At 45.9% G+C, this 25,202-nt stretch overlaps 2 protein-coding genes and 1 non-coding gene across 3 annotated transcripts; 2 read left to right on the forward strand and 1 right to left on the reverse strand.

Moving 5' to 3' along the window:
* The first annotated feature begins 6,094 nt into the window (after positions 1–6,094).
* FCGR2A (Fc gamma receptor IIa) lies at positions 6,095–13,344 on the forward strand. Its single transcript, XM_070467672.1, has 6 exons — positions 6,095–6,182; positions 6,500–6,704; positions 8,568–8,588; positions 9,792–10,046; positions 11,554–11,808; positions 12,885–13,344. Exons 2-6 carry the CDS (start codon positions 6,593–6,595, stop codon positions 13,034–13,036), a joined length of 795 nt encoding a protein of 264 aa, XP_070323773.1. The 5' UTR covers positions 6,095–6,182; positions 6,500–6,592; the 3' UTR covers positions 13,037–13,344.
* A 3,952-nt stretch (positions 13,345–17,296) lies between these two features.
* On the reverse strand, positions 17,297–17,367 carry TRNAG-GCC (transfer RNA glycine (anticodon GCC)). The gene has a single exon. It is a non-coding gene; the product is annotated as a tRNA-Gly (tRNA).
* Positions 17,368–17,471: 104 nt separating this feature from the next.
* Positions 17,472–20,298, forward strand: HSPA6 (heat shock protein family A (Hsp70) member 6). Its single transcript, XM_020875037.2, has one exon. It carries the CDS (start codon positions 18,043–18,045, stop codon positions 19,972–19,974), a length of 1,932 nt encoding a protein of 643 aa, XP_020730696.2. The 5' UTR covers positions 17,472–18,042; the 3' UTR covers positions 19,975–20,298.
* Positions 20,299–25,202: the final 4,904 nt, after the last annotated feature.

Genomic DNA, 25,202 nt, shown 5'->3' on the forward strand with positions numbered 1-25,202 from the left:
CCCCACTTCAAGCTGTTGCAGGCTGAGGAGATCATTCATACATAATGGCCTGCCTCAGGTGACCCTGCCTTTCTGCCTGAATGTTAAACCTTTGCTACAAAGGTCCATTGTCACTCTGAAAGTGACGGGGCAATCCAAATCTAGGAATAATTTTCTTTAGGATTGTTTTAGTCACTTCAGTAGCCCTCTTTGTTCTAGCGGGGAAGACTTCTATCCATCAGTAAAGTTATCTGTAAAGACTAGTAAGTATTTGAAGCCCTGGAAAGAGGGCATCTGAGTGAAATCTGTTTGCCAGTCCTCTCTTGGATAAGTCACATGCTGCTGGACTGGGCTAACAAAAGGGGGGGGGGGGGGGCTTGACACTGCCTCCAGGATTATGGGTGACACAGGCTTGAGTGACTTTTCATTTCCTCCAGGAGTCCTTTCCCTGTAAAAAGTCAGAAAACAATGATAGACATTGCATCTCTCCCCGGAGGGGGAGAATAACACAGCCCTTCTTTAATAGTTTTCCATTGTTCAGAGAAGTATGAGCCATATCTGATCCACGTGACACCAACCATCTGTTCTCTTAGTTCCCCTCTATCTCATGTCCAGTTCTCTTTGGAAGTTGAGTAACTGGGTGTAACATTAGAAGGGGTAAGAGATGACGTTAAAGCCATTTCATTTATGGGCATCAGGGCTACTTACTTTGCTTCCTGATCTGCTCTGTCATTTCCTTGGGAAATTGGAGAATTTCCCTTTTGGTGCTCATGGCAGTGGATGACTGCTACCTGTTTTGGTTTCTGGACCACTTTTATGAGATGTAAAATCTCAGTCTCATACTTTACAAGGGAGTTTCTTACATTTAGAAGTCTTTTCTCTTTCCAGATAGCTATGTGGGCATGTAAAATAAGGAAGGTATATTTTGAGACTAGGTATATATTTATAATCTTTCCTTCCCCTAGGATTAATGCTTGGGTTAGAGCTATCAGTTCAGCCTTTTGGGCCAAGGTGTTAGGTGGCAAGGGTTTTGCTTCTATGATGCTATGAGTGCTCACAATTGCATACCCTGCTCTCCTGACCATCTCTAACAAAACTCCTGCCATCAGTAAACCATTCTTCATTAGGACTTTCTATGGCCTGGGTCTGTTAGGTCAGACCTGTGGGCATAGACCTTGCCAAGGGTTTGGAGGCAAGACTGTGTTAGCTCTGGATTTTCAACAGGCATTAAGGTAGTGGGGTTAAGAGTATGGCAGGTTTTGAGGATTAACTCTGAGAAGTCAAGGAGCAAAGCCTGGTACTTGATAAGGCGGCCTCCAGTTGGCCAGTAGTTCTGTATATGGGCCTTTAGTGGCTTCATACAGGGGCTTGGCCATTAGCCTGAATCCTGGAATCCAAACTGTACAAAATCCTGCCATGCCCCAAAAGGTATGGAGATGTTTCCTTAGTCTTTGGAGTGCTTAGCCCTAATATTGCTTGTTTTTTATCTGGAGATAACTATCTATATCCAGGGTTTATAATATATCCCAGATACTTAACTTGTTGCTTTGCGATTTGTGCCCTTTTTCTGAGAGACTCTAATCCTGGGCCCCAAGGAAATTAATTAATACTTCAATGGTATTTTGATCTGAGGCCTCCATGGAGGGATTACCTGTTAAAGTATCATCTATGTACTGTAGAATAACACCTTCTTCTAAGTGTATTTCCCTTAGTTCCTTTCCCAGGGCCTGGGGAAACACGTGTGGACTGTCCTGAAACCCTGGAGGCAATACTGTTCAGGTACATTACTGTGTTCAGCCTGAGTCAGGATTAGTCCACTCGAAGGCAAACAGATATCGTGATGAGGAATGAAGTGAGATGTAGGAGAAGGCATCCTTGAGATGGTATACAGTAAACCATTTAGCGTCCTCAGGGATTTCAGCTAATATGTAATAAGGATTGGCCACGAGGGGATGCATAGCAGCCACTGCATTGTTTACTGGTCTGAGGTCTTGTGCCATGTTATATTCCCCGTTTGGCTTAGCAACTAGAAGAACAGGAGTGTCATGTGGGGACTGGCAGGGCACCAAGAGGCTATGCCTAGGAATTTATCCATGAGGGGTTGTAAACCCTTCTTTGCTTCCAACTTTATAGGACAGAGATCTGGGAGACCCTGACGGTGAGAATTTCACCCTTCAGTGTCCTCTGCCACTTCATCCAAGATCCCTTCTGGAGGCTCTGAGCAAGAGGGGTTTCAGGTAGAGTGTATCTCCAGTATCCATCAGAATTTCTAAGGTTTCCCATTAATTTTAATTTTAGTTTGCCTTGGCTGTTTAGGGGAATAACTAACAGCAGTTTATCAGAGTCTCATCAACCATATGAGGGGCCCATTTGGCAGCCTTCCTTTAAGAGTAGATACGGGGTGTCAAATAAGTTCAAACTTGGCAGACTTTTGCTTACAGTCTTACGATCTCTTCAGAATGAAAGGGCAATTCAGATACAGGATTTGATAGGAGAAACATTGACCAATACTGCCTGCCCTGGCTGGGCCCCAAAATAGCCAGTTTGCATGAATTCTCTTAACAACAGGAAGTCCTGGTAAGGAATGGAAAATTAACAAGCTACCACCAACCAGAATTCGGGAAAGGTCAAAAGCAGAGAGGAGACACCAGTTCATATGTCTTACCAACCTCCCAGAATCCTCCTTGCTGGAATTCATCTCGGTTGAGCCATTTGTGTGCCACTGGGTTCCCTTACCCTGGTGCTCTCTGCCCAGCCGGGCACCCCTTCACAATAAAGTCTCTTGCTTTGTCAAAATGTGTGTCTGCTCGGACAATTCATTTTCAAGTGTTAGACAAGGGCCCACTCTTGGACGCTGGAAGGGATGTCCCTTCCTGCAACAAACTGGTTTACTGAGTGCTGGTGAAGGAAGAGAGTAGCAGGTAGTAGTGAAACTGTGCAACTCAGACTGGGACCTGAACCCACGGTCTTTTCATTGAGATCACGTACCACCACATTCCCTGGTGGCTCAGATGGGAAGGAATCTGCCTGCAATGTGGGAGACCCAGGTTTGATCCCTGGGTCAGGAAGATCCCCTGGAGAAGAAAATGGCAATCCACTCCAGTATCCTTGCCCTGCAGAATGGGGTCACAAAGAGTTGAACATAACTGAGAGACTAACAATACATTCCAATTTCTCCCAGTGCAGTCCATTTCAAAATGTGAGAACAGCCTTGGGAGAAACACACTTCATAGACAGAGTGTGGGCTATCTCAGAAAGCTAAAGGCCCCCATATATGCATGGTGGTTAGTTTTCGTGGGCTGGGTAACTGCCTAAGCTAATGAGTGGGAGGATTATTCCATCTATTTCAGGGAAGGAGCAGAGATTTCCAAGAATTGGGCCACTGTCGACCTTCTGACCTTTTATGGTGGGCTTCAGAACTCTCATGGTACTTGAAGGTGTGCCATTAAGCACATGCTAATGTATTACAATGAGTGTATAATGCAGCTCAAGGTTTGCTGGAAGTCAAAACTTCCACCATCCTGGACCTAGCTGGTTCTAACCATCTTCTGTCATATTCTCAGGGGTTATGTCATTCTTTTTTTAACTTTTTACTTTATATTGGACTATAGGTGATCAACAATGCTGTGCCAGCCTCAGGTATATAGCAAAGTGGTTCAGCCACACACACACGCATTCATTCTTTCTCAAACTTCCCTCCCATGTTCAGTTCAGTCACTCAGTCGTGTCCAACTCTGCGACCCCATGAACCGCAGCACGCCAGGCCTCCCTGTCCATCACTAACTCCCGGAGTTTACTCAAACTCATGTCCATCGAGTTGGTGATGCCATCCAGCCATCTCATCCTCTGTCGTCCCCTTCTCCTCCTGCCCCCAATCCCTCCTAGCAGCAGGGTCTTTTCCAATGAGTCAAACTCTTCACATGAGATGGCCAAAGTACTGGAGTTTCAGCTTCAGCATGAGTCCTTCCAATGAACACCCAGGACTGATCTCCTTTAGGATGGACTGGTTGGATCTCCTTGCAGTCCAAGGGACTCTCAAGAGTCTTCTCCAACACCACAGTTCAAAAGCATCAATTCTTCGGCGCTCAGCTTTCTTCACAGTCCAACTCTCACATCCATACATGACCACTGGAAAAACCATAGCCTTGACTAGACGGACCTTTGTTGGCAAGGTAATGTCTCTGCTTTTTAATATGCTGTCTAGGTTGGTTATAACTTCCCTTCCAAGGAGTAAGCATCTTTTAATTTCATGGCTGCAGTCACCAACCACAGTGATTTTGGAGCCCAAGTCCCTCCTATGTAGGTTGCCATAAAATATTGAGCAGAGTTCCCTGCGCTACACCGCAGGTCCCTGCTGGCCATTCATTCCAAAAATAGCGGTGAGTACACATCAGTCCCAAACTCCCCAGCTGTCCCTCCCATCCACCCTTTCCCCAATAACCTCATAACCATAAGTTCTCTTAGCCTGTGAGTCTGTTTCTGTTTTGTAAAGAAGTTCATTTCTTTTTTAGATTCTTCATATAAGTGATATCATATGATATGTGTCCTTGTCTGCCTTACTTCACTCAATATGACAATTTCTAGGACCATCCATGTTGCTACAAATGGCATTATTTCACCCCTTTTCATGGCTGAATAATACTCTAATGTATATATGTACCATTTCTTTATGCATTCCTCTGATAATAGACATTTAGTTTCTTTTCATGTTCTGGCTACTGTCAACAGTGCTGCAATCAACACTGGGGTGCATATATCTTTTGGAATTATGGTTTTCCCTGGATATATACAAGCCCAGGAATGGGATTGCAGGATCATATAACTCTATTTTTAGTTTCTTTCCTTTTTTTTTTTTTTGACTGCTCTGGGTCTTCCTTGCTGTGCATGGGTTTTCTCTGGTTACTGCGAGTGGGGGCTACTCTCTAACTGTGGTACATGGGCTTCTCATTGCAGTGCCTCCTCCAGCATGGGCACTAGGGCACGTGGGCTTCAGTAGTTGTGGTGCACAGGCACAGTTGCTCCACAGAACGTGGAATCTTCCCGAACCAGGAATCAAACCCATTTTTACTCCATTAGCAGGCGGATTCTTAAGCATTGGACCACCAAGTTGTTCCTAAATTAGCTTTTAAAGTGTTGATGTCAGCTCACTGGAGCCTTGTCACTGGCTGAAGAAACTTTTTAACCTAAGAATCAGATAAGGGCTGGAGGTAGATTGGGAGTGGGAGGTGGGGTGGAATGGGGCCAGTAGCAAAGCCTTGGCCAATGGGGCCAAGGGACGGTTGAAGTTTCTGAAGACCACCGAGTATAAAAACAGGTTTTATAATATCATGTCTTTGAATATTACAGCTTATTTCCTGAGAAAGCATTTGGGAAAGAGGCCCCAGCAGAAGGCCCCAAGAGAGATCCCAGAGCATCTTCTGTTCTGGGGATGCTGAGGGTAAACAAACGGTGATGAGGATGGCAACAGAAAGCAAAAAAGGGGAACTAGTGTTGATTGGATACCCACAATGCACCAAGGATGGTGCTAGCATAGAAATTATCTTTTAATTTTCAAAAACTTTGAGTGTAGTGGTTCTCAGCCAGGGGAAATGTTGCCCCTAAGAGCGGATTTGTCAATGTCTAGAGACATTTCTATTTTCACAATTAGGGGATGCCACTTGGCATCTAGTGGGTAGAGGTCAGGGATGTTGCTAAACACCCTATAATGTATGGGACAGGTCCTAACATTGAGAATTATTTGGCCCCAAATGTCAATAGTACTGAGGCTGAGAAATTCTGCTTGAAGGATAGACATATTAATCTCCATTTATACAGATGAAGAATCTGTAGTTCTGAGAAGCTACCTGTCATTCAAAATTAGACTAATACAGTTCCAAAGCCCTGCTCTTTCACCATGCCATAGTGATGGGAACAGTGATGGGAATGAGGGTGAGAAAGATAAAGAACCAGGGCACTAGCTGCTGCTCAGAAGATATTTGTTGGAGGAATGAGCACAAGAAAGACAAGGGGTGATAGTGGATGGGAATGATCATTCTATTGCCACCCTAACAACCTGACACTCTGTCCTTGTTCCACAATCCAAAACGGAGTCTGGATTATGATAATGAAGGCAATCAAATGATGGGGAAGGTGGCCTCAAGCCCCTCTGCTCAGTCTCAGGAGGAGTCTGATGCCAGTGTCTGCACCTCTAAATGGATCTAGAAGTACGGGTAGTGCCCTGGCACACTCTCGTCCATCGCCTTTTCCAAAGAGACAGAGACAGGCAGGGAGTTCTGAGCTGAGCAGGGGTGACCATTCCCCTCTTCCTTCCTGGCGCTGAGCCCAGCTGTGGCTCCAGAGGACGAGGAGAACTTGTTTCCCCAGTTCCTACATTTTCTGTGAATTTGGAGTGGGACTGAGCCAGATTCATTCTGGGAAGCCCTGAGTCTTCTGGGAGGGAACTCTCTAGATGAAAGAGGGTAGAAGGGGAGGAGCCAATGATAAAACAACACTTCTTTTCACTTCCTCTTTTGGACTCCAGAATTTGCCCTCTGGGTGGAATCTATCAAGCCTCAAGAGAAGCCAGTGTCTGCCATGCTGGGCTATCAGAGTGACCTGCTCGCTCTAGGAGGTGATGGGGATCCCCTCATTCCTAGCCTTCCTTGCTGCCAGGAGGAACCAAGCTCACTGCACGCCCTGGCATCCTTGGGGCCACATGCTACTGTGGACAGCTCTGCTCTTCCTGGGTGAGTCGGGGTCCCAGCAGGGACAGCAGAGCAGGACCATGGGCAGGTCTGCTTTTCTAAGTCAGCTGCCGCCACCTGGGTTGTTGCAGAAATAGGCAGGATCACTGGTTGCAGCTAGGTGGGGTGAACACTGCTGGGCACTGCTTTCTCCGCACCACTAACCTCTCTACCACCAGAGGTGAGGATGAGGGCTGCAGTGGGAAGCACATCAGGAAAGTCAGGAGGGTGAAGGCAGGCTGATGAAAATCACATTCTGACAACCTTGCTGGCCTTGGGAAATTATGAAATTGGCAAAAGTAGGGTTTTTGAAAACATTTTGCCCAATAACACTGGGCACCAAGGTCCCTGGTAATCTGCCACCTCCCACAGCTGAGCCAGCTCTGAGGAATATCCAGTGACCTAGACTTGAAGGACTAATAATGGCCAAGGTGTTTACCTTCCTTAGAAATGTGTGTTTCACTGGCACCAAATCTTAGGCAAGAGGGTTGATGCTGTCTTAAGCTATAAGAGGTGTGAGGAAGCAATAAAAATTGCCCTGGGGAGCAGAGGCCATTCTCTGTGCCTACCACTTTAGGCATCAGGACCTATTCTCTTTGTGTGAAAGGAGAGTCCCCCAGGGAAAAGCACCTGAGGGTCTGGGTTATTCAGGGATGGAGACCAGAGAATATGTTAGCCAGGCAACTCTAGCATCATCAGTTGTGGGATCAGAGACATCATGAATGCCTCCTTGCACTGCAAGCATGAAGAGAGGAAAAGATCAGTATCACTACCAAGAGAATCAGAGCAAATTTAATCAAGTGTCAGAATTGCAGTTTAGTGTCTTTCTGAATACGGTGACAGTAAATTTATGAAGATATCAGTCTGGCCCCTTTGTGGTAATTTTGTTAATGCAGCTGAACAAGTTAAGGCATGAACAACACAGGTGATCGAAATGCAGACATTATGTTAAAGGACCACAAGAGACTCATGAGAGAGTTAAGGGGGTTTGCAAGTGAGAGGATAACAGGGAGGAAGGCTGGGGCCCCAAATGGAGCCTGCAAGTGTCAGACATTTTTTTTTATCTCTCTCTTAAACAGCAGGAGGAAACTACAAGTGTCAGATTTTATTCCCCTTCTCTACACAAAATTAAAAGGAGTTTCCCTTAAAATTCTGTGTTGCTATGACAACACCTGGTTCCACCTAAACTTAACTTTTCTCGAACCTTGAGCTAACCAATGCGTTCTTATGGAAATGTTTATCTTAAGCTATGTTAATGAACTATGTATTTACCTTAGACTCTGTCTTTCTTCAAGTCGGTTTTACCTAACACGCAGAACCCATAAGAGCTCAACAGACCAGTATGTTTTACCAATGGAAATGTTCTCTTAAGCTATGTTAATGAGACTATGTATTTGTTTGGAAATCTGCCTTTCTTCAAGATTCATGTTGATTGTTTTATGGCCTGGGACGATTCACCTTGTGCCAATGTTACCTCAAAATGTATGTTGTGGATAAGGGGCCTGGTACCACTCTCTGAGTTTTGAGACATTCCCTTCCTCTAATTAGCAACCTGCTAATAGGAATATAACTTCTTGCTCAAAACTAGCAAGGTGGCACTCTTTCTGCCCCCTTCTGATGTCTATGTCCAAAGACCAGTCCAAGGAGTGGCCTTCTCTATCTCTTTTATACTTTAATAAAACTTTATTACACAAAAGCTCTGAGCAATCATGCCTCGTCACTGACCTGGATTGAATTCCTCTCCTCCAGAGGCCAAGAGTCCTGGGATCTTTCATGGCTCAGCAACAACCTTTCACAATGTGATTATTTGTAATGATGAATCATCATATGCAAACACCAGGCTGATCTTTGCTTTCTCTCTCACAGCTCCTGTTGCTGGGAAACCTGGTAAGTGCTCCACCACATCCCTTCTGTCCCTCAGCCAACCTCTCTCTCTGCTCCCTGCACCCTGTCTAGAGGAACTCTGGATGCACCAGCAACCTAGGACCGAGGTAGAGCCAGGAAAGAGGAATTGCACCCACAAGAAGCCCTGCACCCTTCTCCTTCCTGCTTCCCATCCTCCCACTGAAGCCACCAGGGGTGGGCAGCCAAGGGACACAGATGCCTCAGCCCTGGTGCTTCTGTCCGAGACCTCACAGATTCTGTCACAGAAAATAACTGTCCTCTGTCTCAATTGCTTCCTCTTTCCAAAATAAACCACGAGCCCAGGCCATGCAGAATCACATGATCTGCTTGGGTTATCCCCATGGGTTGATAAATTGCCCATTTTTCATGTATCTGAAGGCTTCAGAGCCTGTTCCCTTGGACAGAAAGAGGAGGCAGTATTACTGGCTGCAGCTGGGTGGGGTGAACACTGCTGGGCACTGCTTTCTCAGCACCACTAACCTCTCCACCACCCAGGACTGATAGGGGGTGGGGCTCTCCCTGGGTCACTGAATCCAGGGCTCCCTAGACTGGTCTTCCAGCCTGGCTCACTCTTTCTTACTCTTCTGAGGCCACAGAGACTCCTCTGTTCTTGGGTGTCAGGACAGGTCTATTCTCAAGGACAAAGAATGAAACAGGTCAGACGAGAAACGTGACCTCTGACTCTCAGCCTGGCACCTCCACCAGATGGCCCCCTTGTCTTCATCCGGCTGGGAAGACAGTTCATCCACTAGTGTCCCAATGCCCCAGTGTATGAGGGTGGGGAGTGATTCCCCAAAGGATGCATGTGCAGTGTGTGTGTGCATGTCTGTGTGAGTTTGAGAGAGAAAGAGAAATAGAGACAGAGAGAAGAAACTGGGGAGAGCTCCTCGGGTGAGGTGTGTTTGTGTTTCTAGACTGTTTGCTTGCCCCCTCTCCCATTTCCCTACCTCACACCTTCTCCGAGGTGGAGGAGCCAAGCTCCCTGAGAGAATCTGGGTTCCTGGGGGCCCTGTGTGGCCACATGAGTTGGAGGAATTGCCTTCAGTTGCAGAACTGTTCTGGGTTGGGTTCTTCTCTTGATCTCCCCAGCACGGCCACAGTTTTCCATCATCTGAGATTTGGGGTCTGCTTAGGCCCTTGGGTTCCCTTTTCCTCATGCTGCCTCCTCTCTCTGCCCCTCGGCAGATCTCCCAAAAGCTGTGCTGAGCATCCAGCCTGCGTGGATCAATGTGCTCAGGGAGGATCGTGTGACGCTGATGTGCCAGGGGACCAGCTTTTACGAAGGCAACCTCACCATGTGGTTTCATAACGGGAGCTACATCCACACCCAGAACCAGCCCAGCTACAGCTTTCAGGCCGGCAGCAATGACAGTGGATCCTACAGGTGCCAGAGGGAGCAGACCAGCCTCAGCGACCCTGTGCATCTGGATGTGATTTCTGGTCAGTGGAGGAAGGCCCTGGAGAGTCTGGGAGAACAAGGGGAGATGGAATCTGCTTACATGGCAGAGGTTTTTAGGAAAGGGCAGTTGCCTACTTACTGGAAAGCATGACTGTGAGTTGTTTGAAGTGGTTTTGGTCCACCCATTTCCCTTTTCAACCCACCTCCTTGGCTTAGCGTGAGTGGTGAGGTGGAAGTTCCTAAGAGATTTCTCAAAATATGTTGGGCTCCTTTATCTTGGTGCTGATTGAGCAAGAAGGTGACAAGGCCACCAACAGGCATGTGGGTGTGAGAGAAGCAGAAGAAAATCTCTAATTCATAGAAATCTTTCCATTTTTATGGCACAGTCAAATGCACAGGGAATTACTAGCCATCTAAACATGATGATTTCATTTACCTTTGAGCCTCAGTTTCATCACCTGCTAGTGGAGATACCACTGCCTCCCACACGAGGTTCTGGTGAGAACCAGCATTTCCCTAATCCCTGCCCTCTCTCTGTGCAACTGAGGTGAGACTCCTGTCTTTTAAATTTTTATTTATTTACCTATGGTTGCTGTGTGTCTTTGCTGCTCTGTGTGGGCTGCTCTCTACTTGAGGTGCATGGGCTTCTTATTGAGGTGGCTTCCATAAATACAGCTTGGTTAGCGTCATGATTTGCTGAAGGGTCTAGGTGTGGTTGACTGGCACATATGTGACTGTTGTCATTTTTTCTTATCTCCCTGCTCCCTTCCAATGTATCTGTTGTTTCCTACCCTTTCTTTCCAATTTCAACTCTGCTCTGTCCTACAGCTTCAGGAAAAAGGTTGGTGTGGCCTGAGATCAGGATTAGAAGTAGCTACCTAAGCCTCTATTCCCTACACAACAAAGAAATGAAATATTTTTCCTCAGTAAAAGAATGAAAACTGGGGGGAAAAATACACAGCTGGCTAATGGCCCACCCATGTCACTGCTGGCTTGAGCAAAGTCCCGCTGAAGTGAAACCCACGTTTACTAACAAGCACTGAGTAAGCTAATATTTGCTGGATGCCCACGGCTTTCCCCAAGGACACAGGTCTCTTCTGTGTCCCCCTCACATGCTGTGTCCTCTCTCAGGCTGGCTTCTCCCTTTCCTCCCTCCCTCCCTCCCTTAGGGAAGGGATTTCACTCCCGGGTCCCCTGTATCCTCCTGCAGACGCCTCTTGGGCCAGACAGGGCTGCAGCTGGCGTCTCCCAGGACAGGAGTGAGAAGACAAGCATATCTGAACACCTACTGTGTGCCAGCAACTACTGTAGACAGTACAGCTAATGGTACTATTGTGACTAGTTCCGCATACGAGGAAACTAAGGCCCAGAAGAATTCATTATTTACCCAGGATCACAGGGTGCGTACATGAAGGAGCCAGAATTAGAGACCAGGGCTGTGTGATTCCACATTTAAACTGCCCTCCACACATACTGGCCCCCGGATGGTCTGGGTCTCAGATCTGAGTCAAGACCTTCTGGGTCCTGCGGTCCCTTTGTGTCTTTCAGACTGGCTGCTGCTCCAGACCCCCAGCCTCGTGTTCCAGGAGGGGGAGCCCATCGTGCTGAGGTGCCACAGCTGGAGAAACCACCCTCTGAATAAGATCACGTTCTACCAGGATGGGAAATCCAAGACATTTTCCTACCTGCGTTCCAACTTCTCTATCCCACGTGCCAACTTCAGTCACAGTGGCAAGTACCACTGCACAGCGTTTATCGGGAAGACGCCACACTCGTCACAGCCAGTGAGCATCACTGTCCAAGGTGGGAATGAAGGTTGTTCAAGGAGATGTACACCTTGGAAAGATGGGTAGTGAGGGGATTACTAATCTTTTCTGGACTCCAGAATGTTTTCCTGGGAGCGCCTGTTTGACATAAACAGGAACCCTGAAAGTCCTAGTTTGACCTGATGGTTGTGTGAATGTGAAGCTCTGTTCCAGGTCATTTCTCAGGGATTATAGAAATGGGTGTCATTCATTTGGTGTTTTAACTCTCAGGGGACAAAGTCCACCTTTTCATCCTCCATATCCAACTACCAGACATTGCCACTCTCCCTCTTTTGCATCTCATTCAAAGCACTTTATCATATGTCTCTCTTGAAGTCTAATGCTTGCTGTGTTTCCCTACTGAACCTCTCAGCCTAGGATCAAATCTTAGCTTGCTGCAGCCATGTTGACATGAGAATCTCTCTCTACATACAAAGAACTAGACTTCTGCCTGTTCTTGAGAAGTTGTACATTGTGGAATTCATATTATGCCCTTTTAGATGGTATCACAAATTTATGCCAGCCTAATGTTCATTAGTGAGTATCCAGTCCTGGGTTCAGAGGAGGTGGTGAGTGAAGATGTGTTGATGTCATCTGTGTATTCCCGAGTTCAGTGTTCCCCAAAGGCTGTTCCCCAATCACATAACTCTTTGAGAACCCTTTCAGAATGAAGGGTTCTGTGGTCAAATTAATGCAGAACACACTATGTATTCTTTTCCTCTCCTTTCGTATTCATAATGCACACCAAAGGCTTCAAGAAGCCCTGTCTCAAAGAAAACTTTTAAATTAAGTCTAGTAAGGCATTTGCTAAACTCAGGTAGCCACAGAACCCTTCTTCCTCTATAACTTCTCTTAATGTCCTGCAGAACAGATGTGTTGGAGGTCATCCTTTGGGAAATGCCGATGGGAAGGCAGAGAGATGAAGTGACCCACTGCAGACTTCCTGGGGTAGCTGTCTGCTCCTGGCCTTGGCTTGGGTTGCCTTGCAGACTCCTCACTAGGGACACGACTGTTTATTCCAAATTTCTGTCTTAACAACTGTCATTTTTCCCATTCCTCTGCCTCTCCGATTAGGTCCAGCAATTCCACTCCTCTTTTCACCTTGGCATCAAATCACTTTCTGCCTGGTGATGGGGCTCCTTTTTGCAGTGGATACAGGCCTGTATTTTTCAGTGTGGAGAGACCTTCAAAGCTCCATGGGAGACCCGAGGAATTACAAAGTCTGATGGAGCCAAGACCCTCAGGACAAATGACCCCTCATTCCATGGTGTAACAGCAGCGGTGGCAGCGCTCTTCAGTCCGTAACTTTCCTCTTCCCTGGCCTCTCCTTGACAACAACCCGGGCTAAGGAGCCTCCATGGAAAGAGAAGACCTGTGATCTCCAGATCAAGTAGACGGTAACGGGCCCTGCCTTCACTGATTTCCCAAAGGCTAAGGCACAGTCCCAGCTCATCCAGCTCTACATGGACTCACAGCAAATGTGTTCTCCTAGCTCCTCACCAGAGGCTCCTCAAATAAATGAAACCTCAGTAAATCCTGGTGCTTCTTTCAAAGTAAATCCAACAATCTTCCCACTTCTCACAGCCTGCAGATGGTCTCGTTGTGGGGGCCGGGGCTGCCTGGAGGGATGGTGCAGCCCCAGGAGGAGGGGTGGATGTGGCAGCATCTTGATCCAAGCCACCATCCTCTCTTACTTGGATTACTGCAACAGCCTCCTGCGTGGTCTTCCTGCACTCAACCATGTCACCCAACAGTCTATTCTCACAACAGCCAATGTGTGTTATATCTGTCACTTCTTTTCTGGAAGCCATGTAATAGCTTCCCCCTTGCATTTAGAGTAATAGCTAAAGCCTTCGCAATGTTCTACAAGGTACTACATGATCTTGCTCCTCAATGCCTCTCTGACCTCATTTACTGCTCTGTTTTGCTTCCTTGGACACTTCAATTCTACTTCTGCTACAGGTTTATGTTATTTACTGTTTCTGAAATGTTCTTACAGATATCCACATCAGGCTTCTTCATGGTCTTTACTCAAATATCACCTCATCAGTGAGGTCTCCTTGGTCATTCAACCTAACCTCACTCCTCTACTGTCTCCTAATCCTGCTCTCCTGCTTTATTTTCCCCACTGTTCTCATGTCCAACTGAATATGTTCACTTATTCAGTTGTTTATTGCTGTATTTTTTCCCCATGTATGTACCACCAACTGACTATTCCCTCTCTCATTAAAACATGCTCCAGGAAAAAAAAAAAAAAAAACATGCTCCAGGAGATCTGGGCCTTTGTCTGTTTTGTTCTACTATATACTTAAGAGTCAAGGTCAGTGTGTGGCACATGATAAGGTCCTCAATACATATTTATGGAATGAATAAATCCTTCAGCATTCAAAATCAGAGACTTTTTTAAAAAGTACATCTACTCCATCTTACCAGAAGCAGAAGTCCAATTCAGTACTACTGAACACCCTATTAGATACTACCCAAAATATCCCACTAGTACATGCATTTCAGCTTTGAATGTTATCGGTCTAAACTCATTTTTCACTTTCACCCATCACATCTTGTAAAGGAGTGTATTAGTTGGACCTGCTTCCCTCTAATTGAATCGACTCTCTAAGCCTGTACAGCAGCCGTGGAAAGCATACTAAAAAGAGGTGAACAACTTGGATTTGGGTTTCATTTCTACCATTTGCTAGGTGCTTTGTCTTGAAGAATTCATTTAACTACTCTATGAATTAGACTCTTCTTCTGTGAAGAAGTAATATCTTTATCTCCCTCCCCAGGGATATCATGTGAGGTAACAACATACATGGAAGCATAATGTCTTTGGAACATAGTAGATGTTTGATAAATGCTTATGGAATCTGATGTCTTCAGAGCACACAATTTGGCTGGCACTTTCCCTTTAAATAGGTAGATAAGACTGCTTTTACTATAGTAACTGAAAAAAAAAATAAGAAGGTCTAAGTTGGAGTAGGGACGGAATAAAAGGTAGAACTGTGGGTGAGTTACATTTCTGTGGCTAGTCACATTGGGGAAAAATGGGGATAACCCCGTTTGACTAGCTCTAGCCAGTATATTAAGCTCATACGCTGTAAAAATACAATCTTAGTGGCATAAATCATCAAAGGTTTATTACTCACTCATTTTCTGCTATAAATGTGGAAGACTTCCTAAGGAAGCTATCTCTCATGGGATGGTTCGGGTTTATAGTATACTTTCATTTTAACACCAACTACCACACATTGCCAAGGAAGGCAAAGAGAACAGTAGCAATTAGGATAGTAATTAAATGCCCTCTGTCCAAAAGTAACATATCACACATACTTAAATTTCATTAATCGAAACAAGTTGTATGACCTGACCTCAAGAGGCATGAAATTGCAACCCTTTTTTGAGGCTGGAAAGAGGAGATTCAAACATATTTTTAATCATCATCAATATCTAGCACACTAAGGTTCCTTACTGCACTGTTATTAAGGGTTAAAATGAATAAAGTATATATGGCACCATATGATAGACATAGCAGATCACTCCTCTTTTTCTTATCAACAGAAGCATGATTTATTCAGGTATAGAGCAGGTACATAGTTTAGGGGAAACAGGAATCCTCTTTCGCTCCTGGATAAAATCAGAGACTTCTACAGCTATAAAGTCTTAGAAAAGATGAAGTGCAATCTCCTCATTTTAAAACTGAGAAAGCAATGAAGGCCAGATGGTTGAAATGATTTGCTCAAGGATGTACAAGTAGTTGATATCACAGATCTGTACATACTGTAATTGGATCGTACTGTATATTTTGTTCTACAGCTTGTTTTAGAAGCTGTAGAACTCTTGGAACTTGGAACTCTTGGGGGTAGATATGCAGGGCTTTTGAGGCTGCTGAGGACTGGGAGAGAAAGTTGGAGCAGCTTGGACAAAGTAGTCCCTGAACTACAGGGCACAGACCCCAGGCGAGGCCACATCTTTCTTTCTCAAGTGAGCACCTTTTTCTGCAGGGCCTTGCCTAAAATATCCTGACTTTGACACACAGGCCTGGCCAGCCTAAACACTGAGAGAGAATGAATTCAAAGCTGACAGCTTCTCTCCCTCTTGGGTTATAAAATAGGTTCCTTGTTTTTGAGGATGGTTTGATTTTTTACTGCAAAAGTAGCTCATTGCACATTTCTTCAAACATTCTTTTATTTCATGGACTGATCACCTTCCCAGTGACAGCTGAGCATACTAGCAGCAAACTTTGCCAGCTCTTTCTCATCACCACACTGGGAAAGGGTTGGCCCAGAAACCCAGTACAGAAGTGGGACTGACATCTGCATCCTGACTTCCTCTGCCCTCTTCAAAGGCACTGAAGCACTCCAAAGGGTTCTGAGCCACATGAGGAGAAAAGACCAATTAAAGGAGCAAAGGTTTTTACTTCCTCTTTTTAAAAATTAGTAGCTTCCTTTGTATCAAGTGAATAATTAAATTTGAAGCTACTGAAGTTTAACGTTAGAATGTACCATGTTTCCCTGGGTACTATGCTCTTAGTCTGGTGGTGACTATCCCCATCTGTCATGCAGGAAACTAGAGTTTCTTCCTTCATGGGGAGGTTACAGAGAACATTTGCTTCTCTTTCTTCCATTTCCAACCTCGTGTTTCCAGAAGAGTCTCCTCCTTTGGGCTTTTTGGAAGTCCACACCCAAAAGAAACACCAAAAAATTCAAAATGGGATATTCTGAATTAAAGAAAGTGAGACATGGCAAAGACTCAATTTGTAAGGCCATAGGGCTGATGGGAAAAAATGTGGCTTTACAGACTGGTGAATGCATCTCCCCTAGCCTCAAGGCACAGGATACACTGCAGCCTCCAGGAATTTACTCCTCACTTGCATCCTGGGCTCCAGCTGGAAACTGTCCAGGCCTCAGAGAAAAACCGCACATGATGACTTTTCAACAGGCCCCTTGGGGTGATGCTCCTCGGAGACACCAGCCCAGGGAGGAGACTCAACGACAGGGTCATTCTCACTACAGTTCATCCGCATCCTTCTTCCCCCTGTGCTGTGTTCCCTCCGAGGCTGGGTCTCCCCTGGGTGTCCAAGCCACAGCGTCAGATTCCAGCTCTTCTCAGGAATGCGACTTGGTAAGGGAAGGAAAATCAAAAGAACTCAGTCCTCAACTAACTGATTTTGTTTGTCTCAACGTTACAAATCCTAGAATAGAAAGTCTCAACATACACACTTACCATATATAAAAGATTACTAATAAAGAACGTATAGCACAGGTAACTCTTCTCAACACTCTATAATTAACCTTTATGGAAAAAGAATCTAAAAAAGTGAATACATGTAAATGTATAAGTGATTCACTTTGCTGTACAGCAGCAGAAACATTTTAAAACAACTACACTCCAATAATTTTTTTTTAATGAAGATCCACTTTAGAAGTTGAATTAAAGAAGAAGAAGGAAAAAAAGTTAAAATGACGGTACCCTGAAAGAAAAGAGCAGATTGCATTGGCCGGGAATCGAACCCGGGCCTCCCGCGTGGCAGGCGAGAATTCTACCACTGAACCACCAATGCTACTTCCGCAAGCAACATTTGCAGCACTGTCTCTTATCATCATTTCTGACCCTCGGTCCAGCCCATATCAGAAACCTGGCCATCCCTCTTAGTCACAATTCTGAAAATATTGACTTTATGTTTCAAGACTAAAATGATAAAACTTTAAACCCTTGTCCTTGAGGCCATGGCTCTAATGCTTTCGGTTTTTCTCGAGCCGCTGAACTCAAAACCACCCTCTTCAACCAACCAGAGGGAGAACAAGTTTTTGCCTTACCATTCTTCTGCCCCAACTGCTAGCCCTTAGAACAAGCCGGGAGAAGCTGGAACTTTCTCTGCAGCTCTGAGTCCGACGCCGGTGGGGCCTCCGCTCTCAGCACGGCCCGTTCCGCTCGAACCTTCTCCCAGAGTCAGCGCAGCGCCTCCCGGGCTGAGTCAGCCGGAGCGGGCGGGCCGGGCGGCTCTGGGCTCGCCGCGAAGGCGCTAGAAGTTTCGCGGCGGCGGCGGCGGGAGGAGGCGGGTCTCCCGCAACTGGATAAAAAGCTCGTGGAGCCGGAGCCGGAAAGATCCGAGCTGGGCAGGCAGGAGAGCGGCACCGCTGAGCGCACCTCCACGGCTGAGCAGCACCAACTTCCGCAGGCTCGGGCATCCGACTCCGTGTCGCACTTGTCGCCGGGAGCGGGAGAAGCCACAGCCATGTCCGCCGCGAGGGAGCTGGCCATAGGCATCGACCTGGGCACCACGTACTCGTGCGTGGGCGTGTTCCAGCACGGCCGGGTGGAGATCCTCGCCAACGACCAGGGCAACCGCACCACCCCCAGCTACGTGGCCTTCACAGACACCGAGCGGCTGGTGGGCGACGCGGCCAAGAGCCAGGCGGCCCTGAACCCGCACAACACCGTGTTCGACGTCAAGCGACTGATCGGGCGCAGGTTCGCGGACCCCACTGTGCAGTCGGACGTGAAGCACTGGCCCTTCCAGGTGGTGAGCGAGGGCGGCAAGCCCAAGGTGCGCGTGTCCTACCGCGGGGAGGACAAGGCGTTCTACCCCGAGGAGATCTCGTCCATGGTGCTGAGCAAGATGAAGGAGACGGCGGAGGCGTACCTGGGCCAGCCCGTGAAGCACGCTGTGATCACGGTGCCCGCCTACTTCAACGACTCGCAGCGTCAGGCCACTAAGGATGCGGGTGCCATCGCGGGGCTCAACGTCCTGAGGATCATCAACGAGCCTACGGCAGCTGCCATCGCCTACGGCCTGGACCGGCTGGGCGCCGGGGAGCGCAACGTGCTCATTTTCGACCTGGGTGGGGGCACCTTCGACGTGTCGGTCCTCACCATCGACGCTGGTGTCTTTGAGGTGAAGGCCACGGCTGGAGACACTCACCTGGGTGGAGAGGACTTCGACAACCGGCTGGTGAACCACTTCACGGAGGAGTTCCGGCGGAAGCACGGGAAGGATTTGAGCAGGAACAAGCGGGCCCTGCGCAGGCTCCGCACGGCCTGCGAGCGCGCCAAGCGCACCCTGTCGTCCAGTACCCAGGCCACTCTGGAGATGGATTCCCTGTTTGAGGGTGTAGACTTCTACACTTCTATCACTCGAGCCCGCTTTGAAGAACTGTGCTCGGACCTCTTCCGCAGCACCCTGGAGCCGGTGGAGAAGGCCTTGCGGGACGCCAAGCTGGACAAGGCCCAGATCCATGACATTGTCTTGGTGGGTGGCTCTACCCGAATCCCCAAGGTACAGAAGCTTCTGCAGGACTTCTTCAATGGCAGGGAGCTGAACAAGAGCATCAACCCGGATGAAGCTGTGGCTTATGGGGCTGCCGTGCAGGCAGCAGTGTTGATGGGGGACACGTGTGAGAAGGTGCAGGATCTCCTGCTGCTGGATGTGGCTCCCCTGTCTCTGGGGCTAGAGACAGCTGGTGGGGTGATGACTACACTGATCCAGAGGAATGCCACTATCCCAACCAAGCAGACCCAGACTTTCACCACCTATTCAGACAACCAGCCTGGGGTCCTGATTCAGGTGTATGAGGGTGAGAGGGCCATGACCAGGGACAACAACCTGCTGGGGCGCTTTGAGCTCCGTGGCATCCCTCCTGCCCCACGAGGAGTCCCCCAGGTCGAGGTGACCTTCGACATCGACGCCAATGGCATCCTGAGTGTGACAGCCACTGACAGAAGCACAGGCAAAGCTAACAAGATCACCATCACCAATGACAAGGGCCGGCTGAGCAAGGAGGAGGTGGAGAGGATGGTTCGTGAGGCTGAGCAGTACAAGGCTGAGGATGAGGCGCAGAGAGACAGGGTGGCTGCCAAAAATGCTCTGGAGGCCTATGTCTTCCAGGTGAAGAGCTCCTTGCAAGAGGAGAGACTTAGAGATAAGATTCCTGAAGAGGACAGGCGCAAAGTACAAGGCAAGTGTCAGGATGTCCTTGCTTGGCTGGAGCACAACCAGTTGGCGGAGAAAGAGGAATATGAACATCAGAAGAGGGAGCTGGAGCAGATCTGTTGCCCCATCTTCTCCAGGCTCTATGGGGGGCCTGGTGTCCCTATGGGCAACAGTTGTGGAGCTCAAGCCCGACGTGGAGCCCCCAGTACTGGCCCTGTCATTGAGGAGGTCGACTAAATGTCCCCTCTGGACGGGTCAGCTGAGACTGTAAGGGCTGGGTTTGTGGACTTTCTAGACTGTCTACTGTGATCCTGCCTAACTTCAGGGGTGGGAGTAGAGGAGAATCTTACCCCTAACAGAGAATTTTTGTCAGCATGTTTTATTACTGAGGTATTTGTCATTTGACTTATAAAAAATCTTCTCCTACATCAAACAAGCAGAAGTAATCATTATGAACATTAGTGTGGCACTTTAATATTGCTTTTACCTACATTTAATGTATTTTGTTACTTGCATGTGTGGATTTGTTATATGAAATAATAAAGCTAAATAAACTTAAAATTTCTTTGTTTTCATTCTATCCAATTAAGTAGATGAAGGAGCAGGGCTTTCAGAAGCAGAAATGTTTGGGTGGGTTTTGAGGGAGGGGTGGGAAGAAAATTCATGAGGTTATGTGCATAATTTCTATAGGGGAAAGCAAGAGGAAGAGTTTGAGGAAGGCACATTGAAATAGTATTGAAGTGTGAGGAGAGAGAGGAGAGAATTGTGATATTGTTGAAAGAGGGAGGGAGGTGGAGTTGGAAAAGCAGAGAAAGAAGAGAAACAAGTTTTGGCAAGACCCTAAAATAAAAATTCCGTTGGGAACTTAGTTTAGTTTGTCAGTCTATGTGTCCTAATACATGGACAAAAAGTTTATATGCTAATTATTTGCCTCTCATAATGTGACCTTATTATTGTTCTTTTAGTGAACGGACCCCAAGTCCTGGATTCTGGGGAATAGTATTTGTTAGATTAAGAAAGTAAGTCTAGTGGTGTAATTAAAGTTATTATTGATCTTATCTGTGTGAGAGAAATTGCACGGTCCCATCTTCTTTCTGCTGATGAGCCCTAGGATGATGACAATGACGATGATGACAATCACGATGACGACAGTGGCAACTGTATAGTAAAATGGCTATACTGGAACCAGATGGGTGTTACTTTATCTACTCTGCAAGTTAAACTCTGAGCTTCAGTTTTCCCTTCTGTGTAATGGGGATGATCAAATAGCATCTCAGAATTGTTATGAGGGTACAATTAAATAAGTATGTGAGGAGTGAAGAAGAATATTAGGCTAGGCATCTAGTATTGAGCAACATAATTATTACTTATTGATTGTTGACTGTGTACCAGGTACTTCACACAATCTAATTGAATCATCACAGCAACATCACAGTGTATTATCTGTTTTGAAAGTGAGGATCCAGAGGTTAAAAGAGGTTAAACAATGTACTCAATATCCATAGCTATTAACTCAGGGAACATGGGTAGTGGGGAGAGTTGGAATTAAGAACTATGTCCTGCCTACTTCTACATTCTGTGCACTGTTACCTCTCAAACAGACCATTAAAAAAAAAAAAAAGATTTTACCCCAGATGTTGTGAACTTGTACATATTATTCCTTTAGCACACAGTTGGGTACTGATCCCTGAGAGAAAAAGTATATTTTATTATATCTTTGCATTATTCATTAAGTGAATATGTGCTTTTTTAGCAAGTGACTGAACCTGGGGAATATCCTCAGGCTCAACTTTACTGCCAGTTAAATGACATAAGAGAAGGGTAAGTTTGTGTAATTTAGTTCCCAATCAGCCCAAAGACTTATTTTTATCTCAGAAATGAAGGTGGCCCTGGTTAGAGGTATGCTACACTATATTTAGCTAAGGGTGATCTCTTGCATGTTGAGAGGAGATGGCAATAACAACCCACCTGCTGTCTGGTTGTCATCTTTCATTTTTAACTGCTTCTTCCTGCACCTGGCCCAAGTCTTTTGTGACTTGGCTTTACAATGAAAGAACCTGCAAAAAAGAGATGATATCATACACATATTCTGTACTATACTTCCCCTTTCCTGAATGTCCTTCCAACTTCCAAACATTGACAACTGCAACCTGTTTTGTAACTTCTCAAGCAGAATGATGACACCTACAAGGTTTGGATAGTTTCCGCACATTTCAACAATCTCTCTTTCTAAACAGACACAGGTTATAAGAAGGAGAATTTCATCATGCTTAGTTGTGAAAACACTTCAGATCTCATTTGGATGGTATCTACTTTTTTACAGAGAGATTTAAACAAACTAACCACTTCATCTACTTCTGAATGACTGTTGCTGATGCTTTAGATACTTTGGGGATTGTTTCCTGTTAATGGGTTTCCCTGGTGGCTTACAGTTAAAGAATCCCCCCCGCAATGAAGGAGATGCTGTTTGATCCCTGGGTTGGAGGACGGCCTGGTATTTAAATGTCATTGTATTGTGTATATATAGTCTTAGTTTGATTACTGTAATCACAAAATACATCCCATTATTAAAAAATCAAAACTTTCTACAACCCTTCTAATGAAAAATCAGCAGTTTTGGGAACTCCCTGGTGGTCCAGTGGTTAGGACTCTATACTTCCACTGCCTTGGCTGGGTGTCTGTCCATAGTTCAATTCAGTTCAGTTCAGTAGCTCAGTCATGTCTGACTCTTTGCGACCCCATGAATCGCAGCATGCCAGTTCTCTCTGTCCATCACAAACTGCCGGAGTTTACTCAAACTCAAGTCCATCGAGTTGGTGATGCCATCCAGCCGTCTCATCCTCTGTCGTCCCCTTCTCCTCCTGCCCCCAATCCCTCTCAGCAGCAGGGTCTTTTCCAATGAGTCAACTCTTTGCATGAGGTGGCCAAAGTACTGGAGTTTCAGCTTCAGCATGAGTCCTTCCAATGAACACCCAGGACTGATCTCCCTCAGGATGGACTGGTTGGATCTCCTTGCAGTCCAAGGGACTCTCAAGAGTCTTCTCCAACACCACAGTTCAAAAGCATCCATTTTTCGGCACTCAGCTTTCTTCACAGTCCAACTCTCACATCCATACATGACCCCTGGAAAAACCATAGCCTTGACTAGATGTACATTTGTTGGCAATGTAATGTCTCTGCTTTTTAATATGCTATCTAGGTTGCTCATAACTTTCCTTCCAAGGAGTAAGCGTCTTTTAATTTCATGGCTACGGTCACCATCTGCAGTGATTTTGGAGCCCAAAAAAATAAAGTTCGACATTGTTTCCACTGTCTCCCCATCTATTTCCCATGAGGTGACGGGATCTGTCCATAGTAGGGGCAGTTAAAGTTCCACAAGCCTCGTGGTGGTGGTGGGGGCAGAACAAAAGCAATATCAGTTCCTTGTCCCACTCCCAAATACTACTATTCCTAACAGGTAACCACTGTTTTGTTTTTTTTTAAGACCTTTTTATTTTGCAATAATTTTAGACTGACAGTTGTAAAGATACTATAGAAAGTCACTGTATATCCTTCATCCACCTTCTCTTAATATTAAGGTCTTACATGGAGCCTTGGAGCAATTAAGCCCAAGCTCTGCAACTGCTGAGCCCAACGTGCCACAGCTGCCGATGCCTGCACGCTCTCGGACCCTTGAACCACAACTAATGAGTCCCTGTGCTGCAGCTACTGAAGCCGGAGCACATAGAGCCTCAGCTCTGCAGTGAGAAGCCCAACTAGAGAATAGCGCGCTACTCTCTGCAACTACAGAAAGTCCACATGCAGCAATGCAGTCTCAGCATGGCCAAAAAGGAATGAATGAATGAATGAATAAAGACGTAAAGCAGTGTAAAAAGAAAAAAAATCTTTCACATTTTGGTAAGTACTGGTTAGGCATTTAGCAGAAAGAAAGTGAAAGCCATTCAGTTGTGTCCAACTCTGCGACCCCATGGACTATACAGTCCATGAAATTCTCCAGGCCAGAATACTGGAGTGGGCAGCCTTTCCCTTCTCGAGGGGATCTTCCCAACCCAGGGATCCAACCCAGGTCTCCCGTGTTGCAGGTGGGTTCTTTACCAGCTGAGCTACCAGGGAAGCAGATTGTCCCCCAATTTGGGTTTGTCAGACTTCTCATGATTAGAGTGGGATTTGGGGGCAGTATATCACAGGGTGAAGTACCCATCTTATTGCATTATATCAGGAGGTATGTGATACCAATGTGACTGAACTATGGTGATCTTAATCTTGATCATGTAGTTAAGGTTCAGCTTTGCTATTTTCTACGTGTCTCACTTATGGATACACTCTATTGTCTTTAGTTTAGATACAGTATCTAACTTTTTATCCTCTGTTTTAAGCAATGACTGGCATATTGTAAGTGTTCAAATGATACAAAGTAAAAGGTGGCAAGGGAAAGGATATTCAAAGGTAAAGATCTACCTGCACAAAGACATCTAAATTAGATAGACCAGTGCTTTCAAACTTTAATATGCATGAGAATCATTTGAGAATCTTATAAAATGTGGATTCAGTAAATCAGAGGTGCAGCCTGAGATTTGTATTTCTAATAAGCCCCTAGGTCATCTCACTCAATCCTGACAACAATTCTGTCTCCATTTTACAACAAGCAAACTAAGACTCAGAAAAGTCAAACACATTTCCCAAGGTCATAGTCTAGTAAATAACAAAGAATGTAAACTTTCACTAACCAACCTAAAGATCCTTCCATCTTCATGCTTATGAACCTCACACATTCAGCCTCTTCGGATTGAAGAGTTCTTCCCTCTTCCGCAAAGGACAACTTTTTTCTATAACCAGTTCCTCTCAAATGAGAAAGTGACTTTTTTAGGTCTTGAAGAAAAAGTTCTTGAAACAACTCCATGAGTTTATTTTTCCCTCTCTATTACTTTTCCCTGGGTTTGGTATGTTGATTTCTTTCCCTGTTTTTTGGTGGTACAGCAAGCCTATTGAATAAAAATTGGTGGTGGGAGCAGTTTGGCAAGATGGTGGGGAATCAAGAGTCCCACCAAAGCTTGACTCTACAATCTTGAGCACAAAATGACTCGGGTCAATTGCAAATTAAGAGATCTGGATTGAGGGCTTTTCTCCGTGAAGTGAATAAGCACTGAGAAACTGGAGTCTAAAGGAAAGGGGGGGAAAAAAATTGTAACTAGAGATAGATCTAAATTGGAGAAGGAAATGGCAACCCACTCCAGTATTCTTGCCTGGAGAATTTCATGGACGCAGGAGCCTGGTGGGCTACAGTCTATGGGATCACAAAGAGGCGGACACGACTGAGCGACTAACACACAACACATACATATATCTAGATAGATTCAGTTTTATATTCAAAGCGAAGCACACTCTTCATATGTAGATAGGGAGCATTAAAAAGTCTTGATAGAAAAAGCGTTGATTAAAACATAAGGTGTTGATTAATCAATAGT

This window comes from Odocoileus virginianus, chromosome 5 (assembly GCF_023699985.2).
Source record: "Odocoileus virginianus isolate 20LAN1187 ecotype Illinois chromosome 5, Ovbor_1.2, whole genome shotgun sequence".
Classification (NCBI taxonomy): domain Eukaryota; kingdom Metazoa; phylum Chordata; class Mammalia; order Artiodactyla; family Cervidae; genus Odocoileus; species Odocoileus virginianus.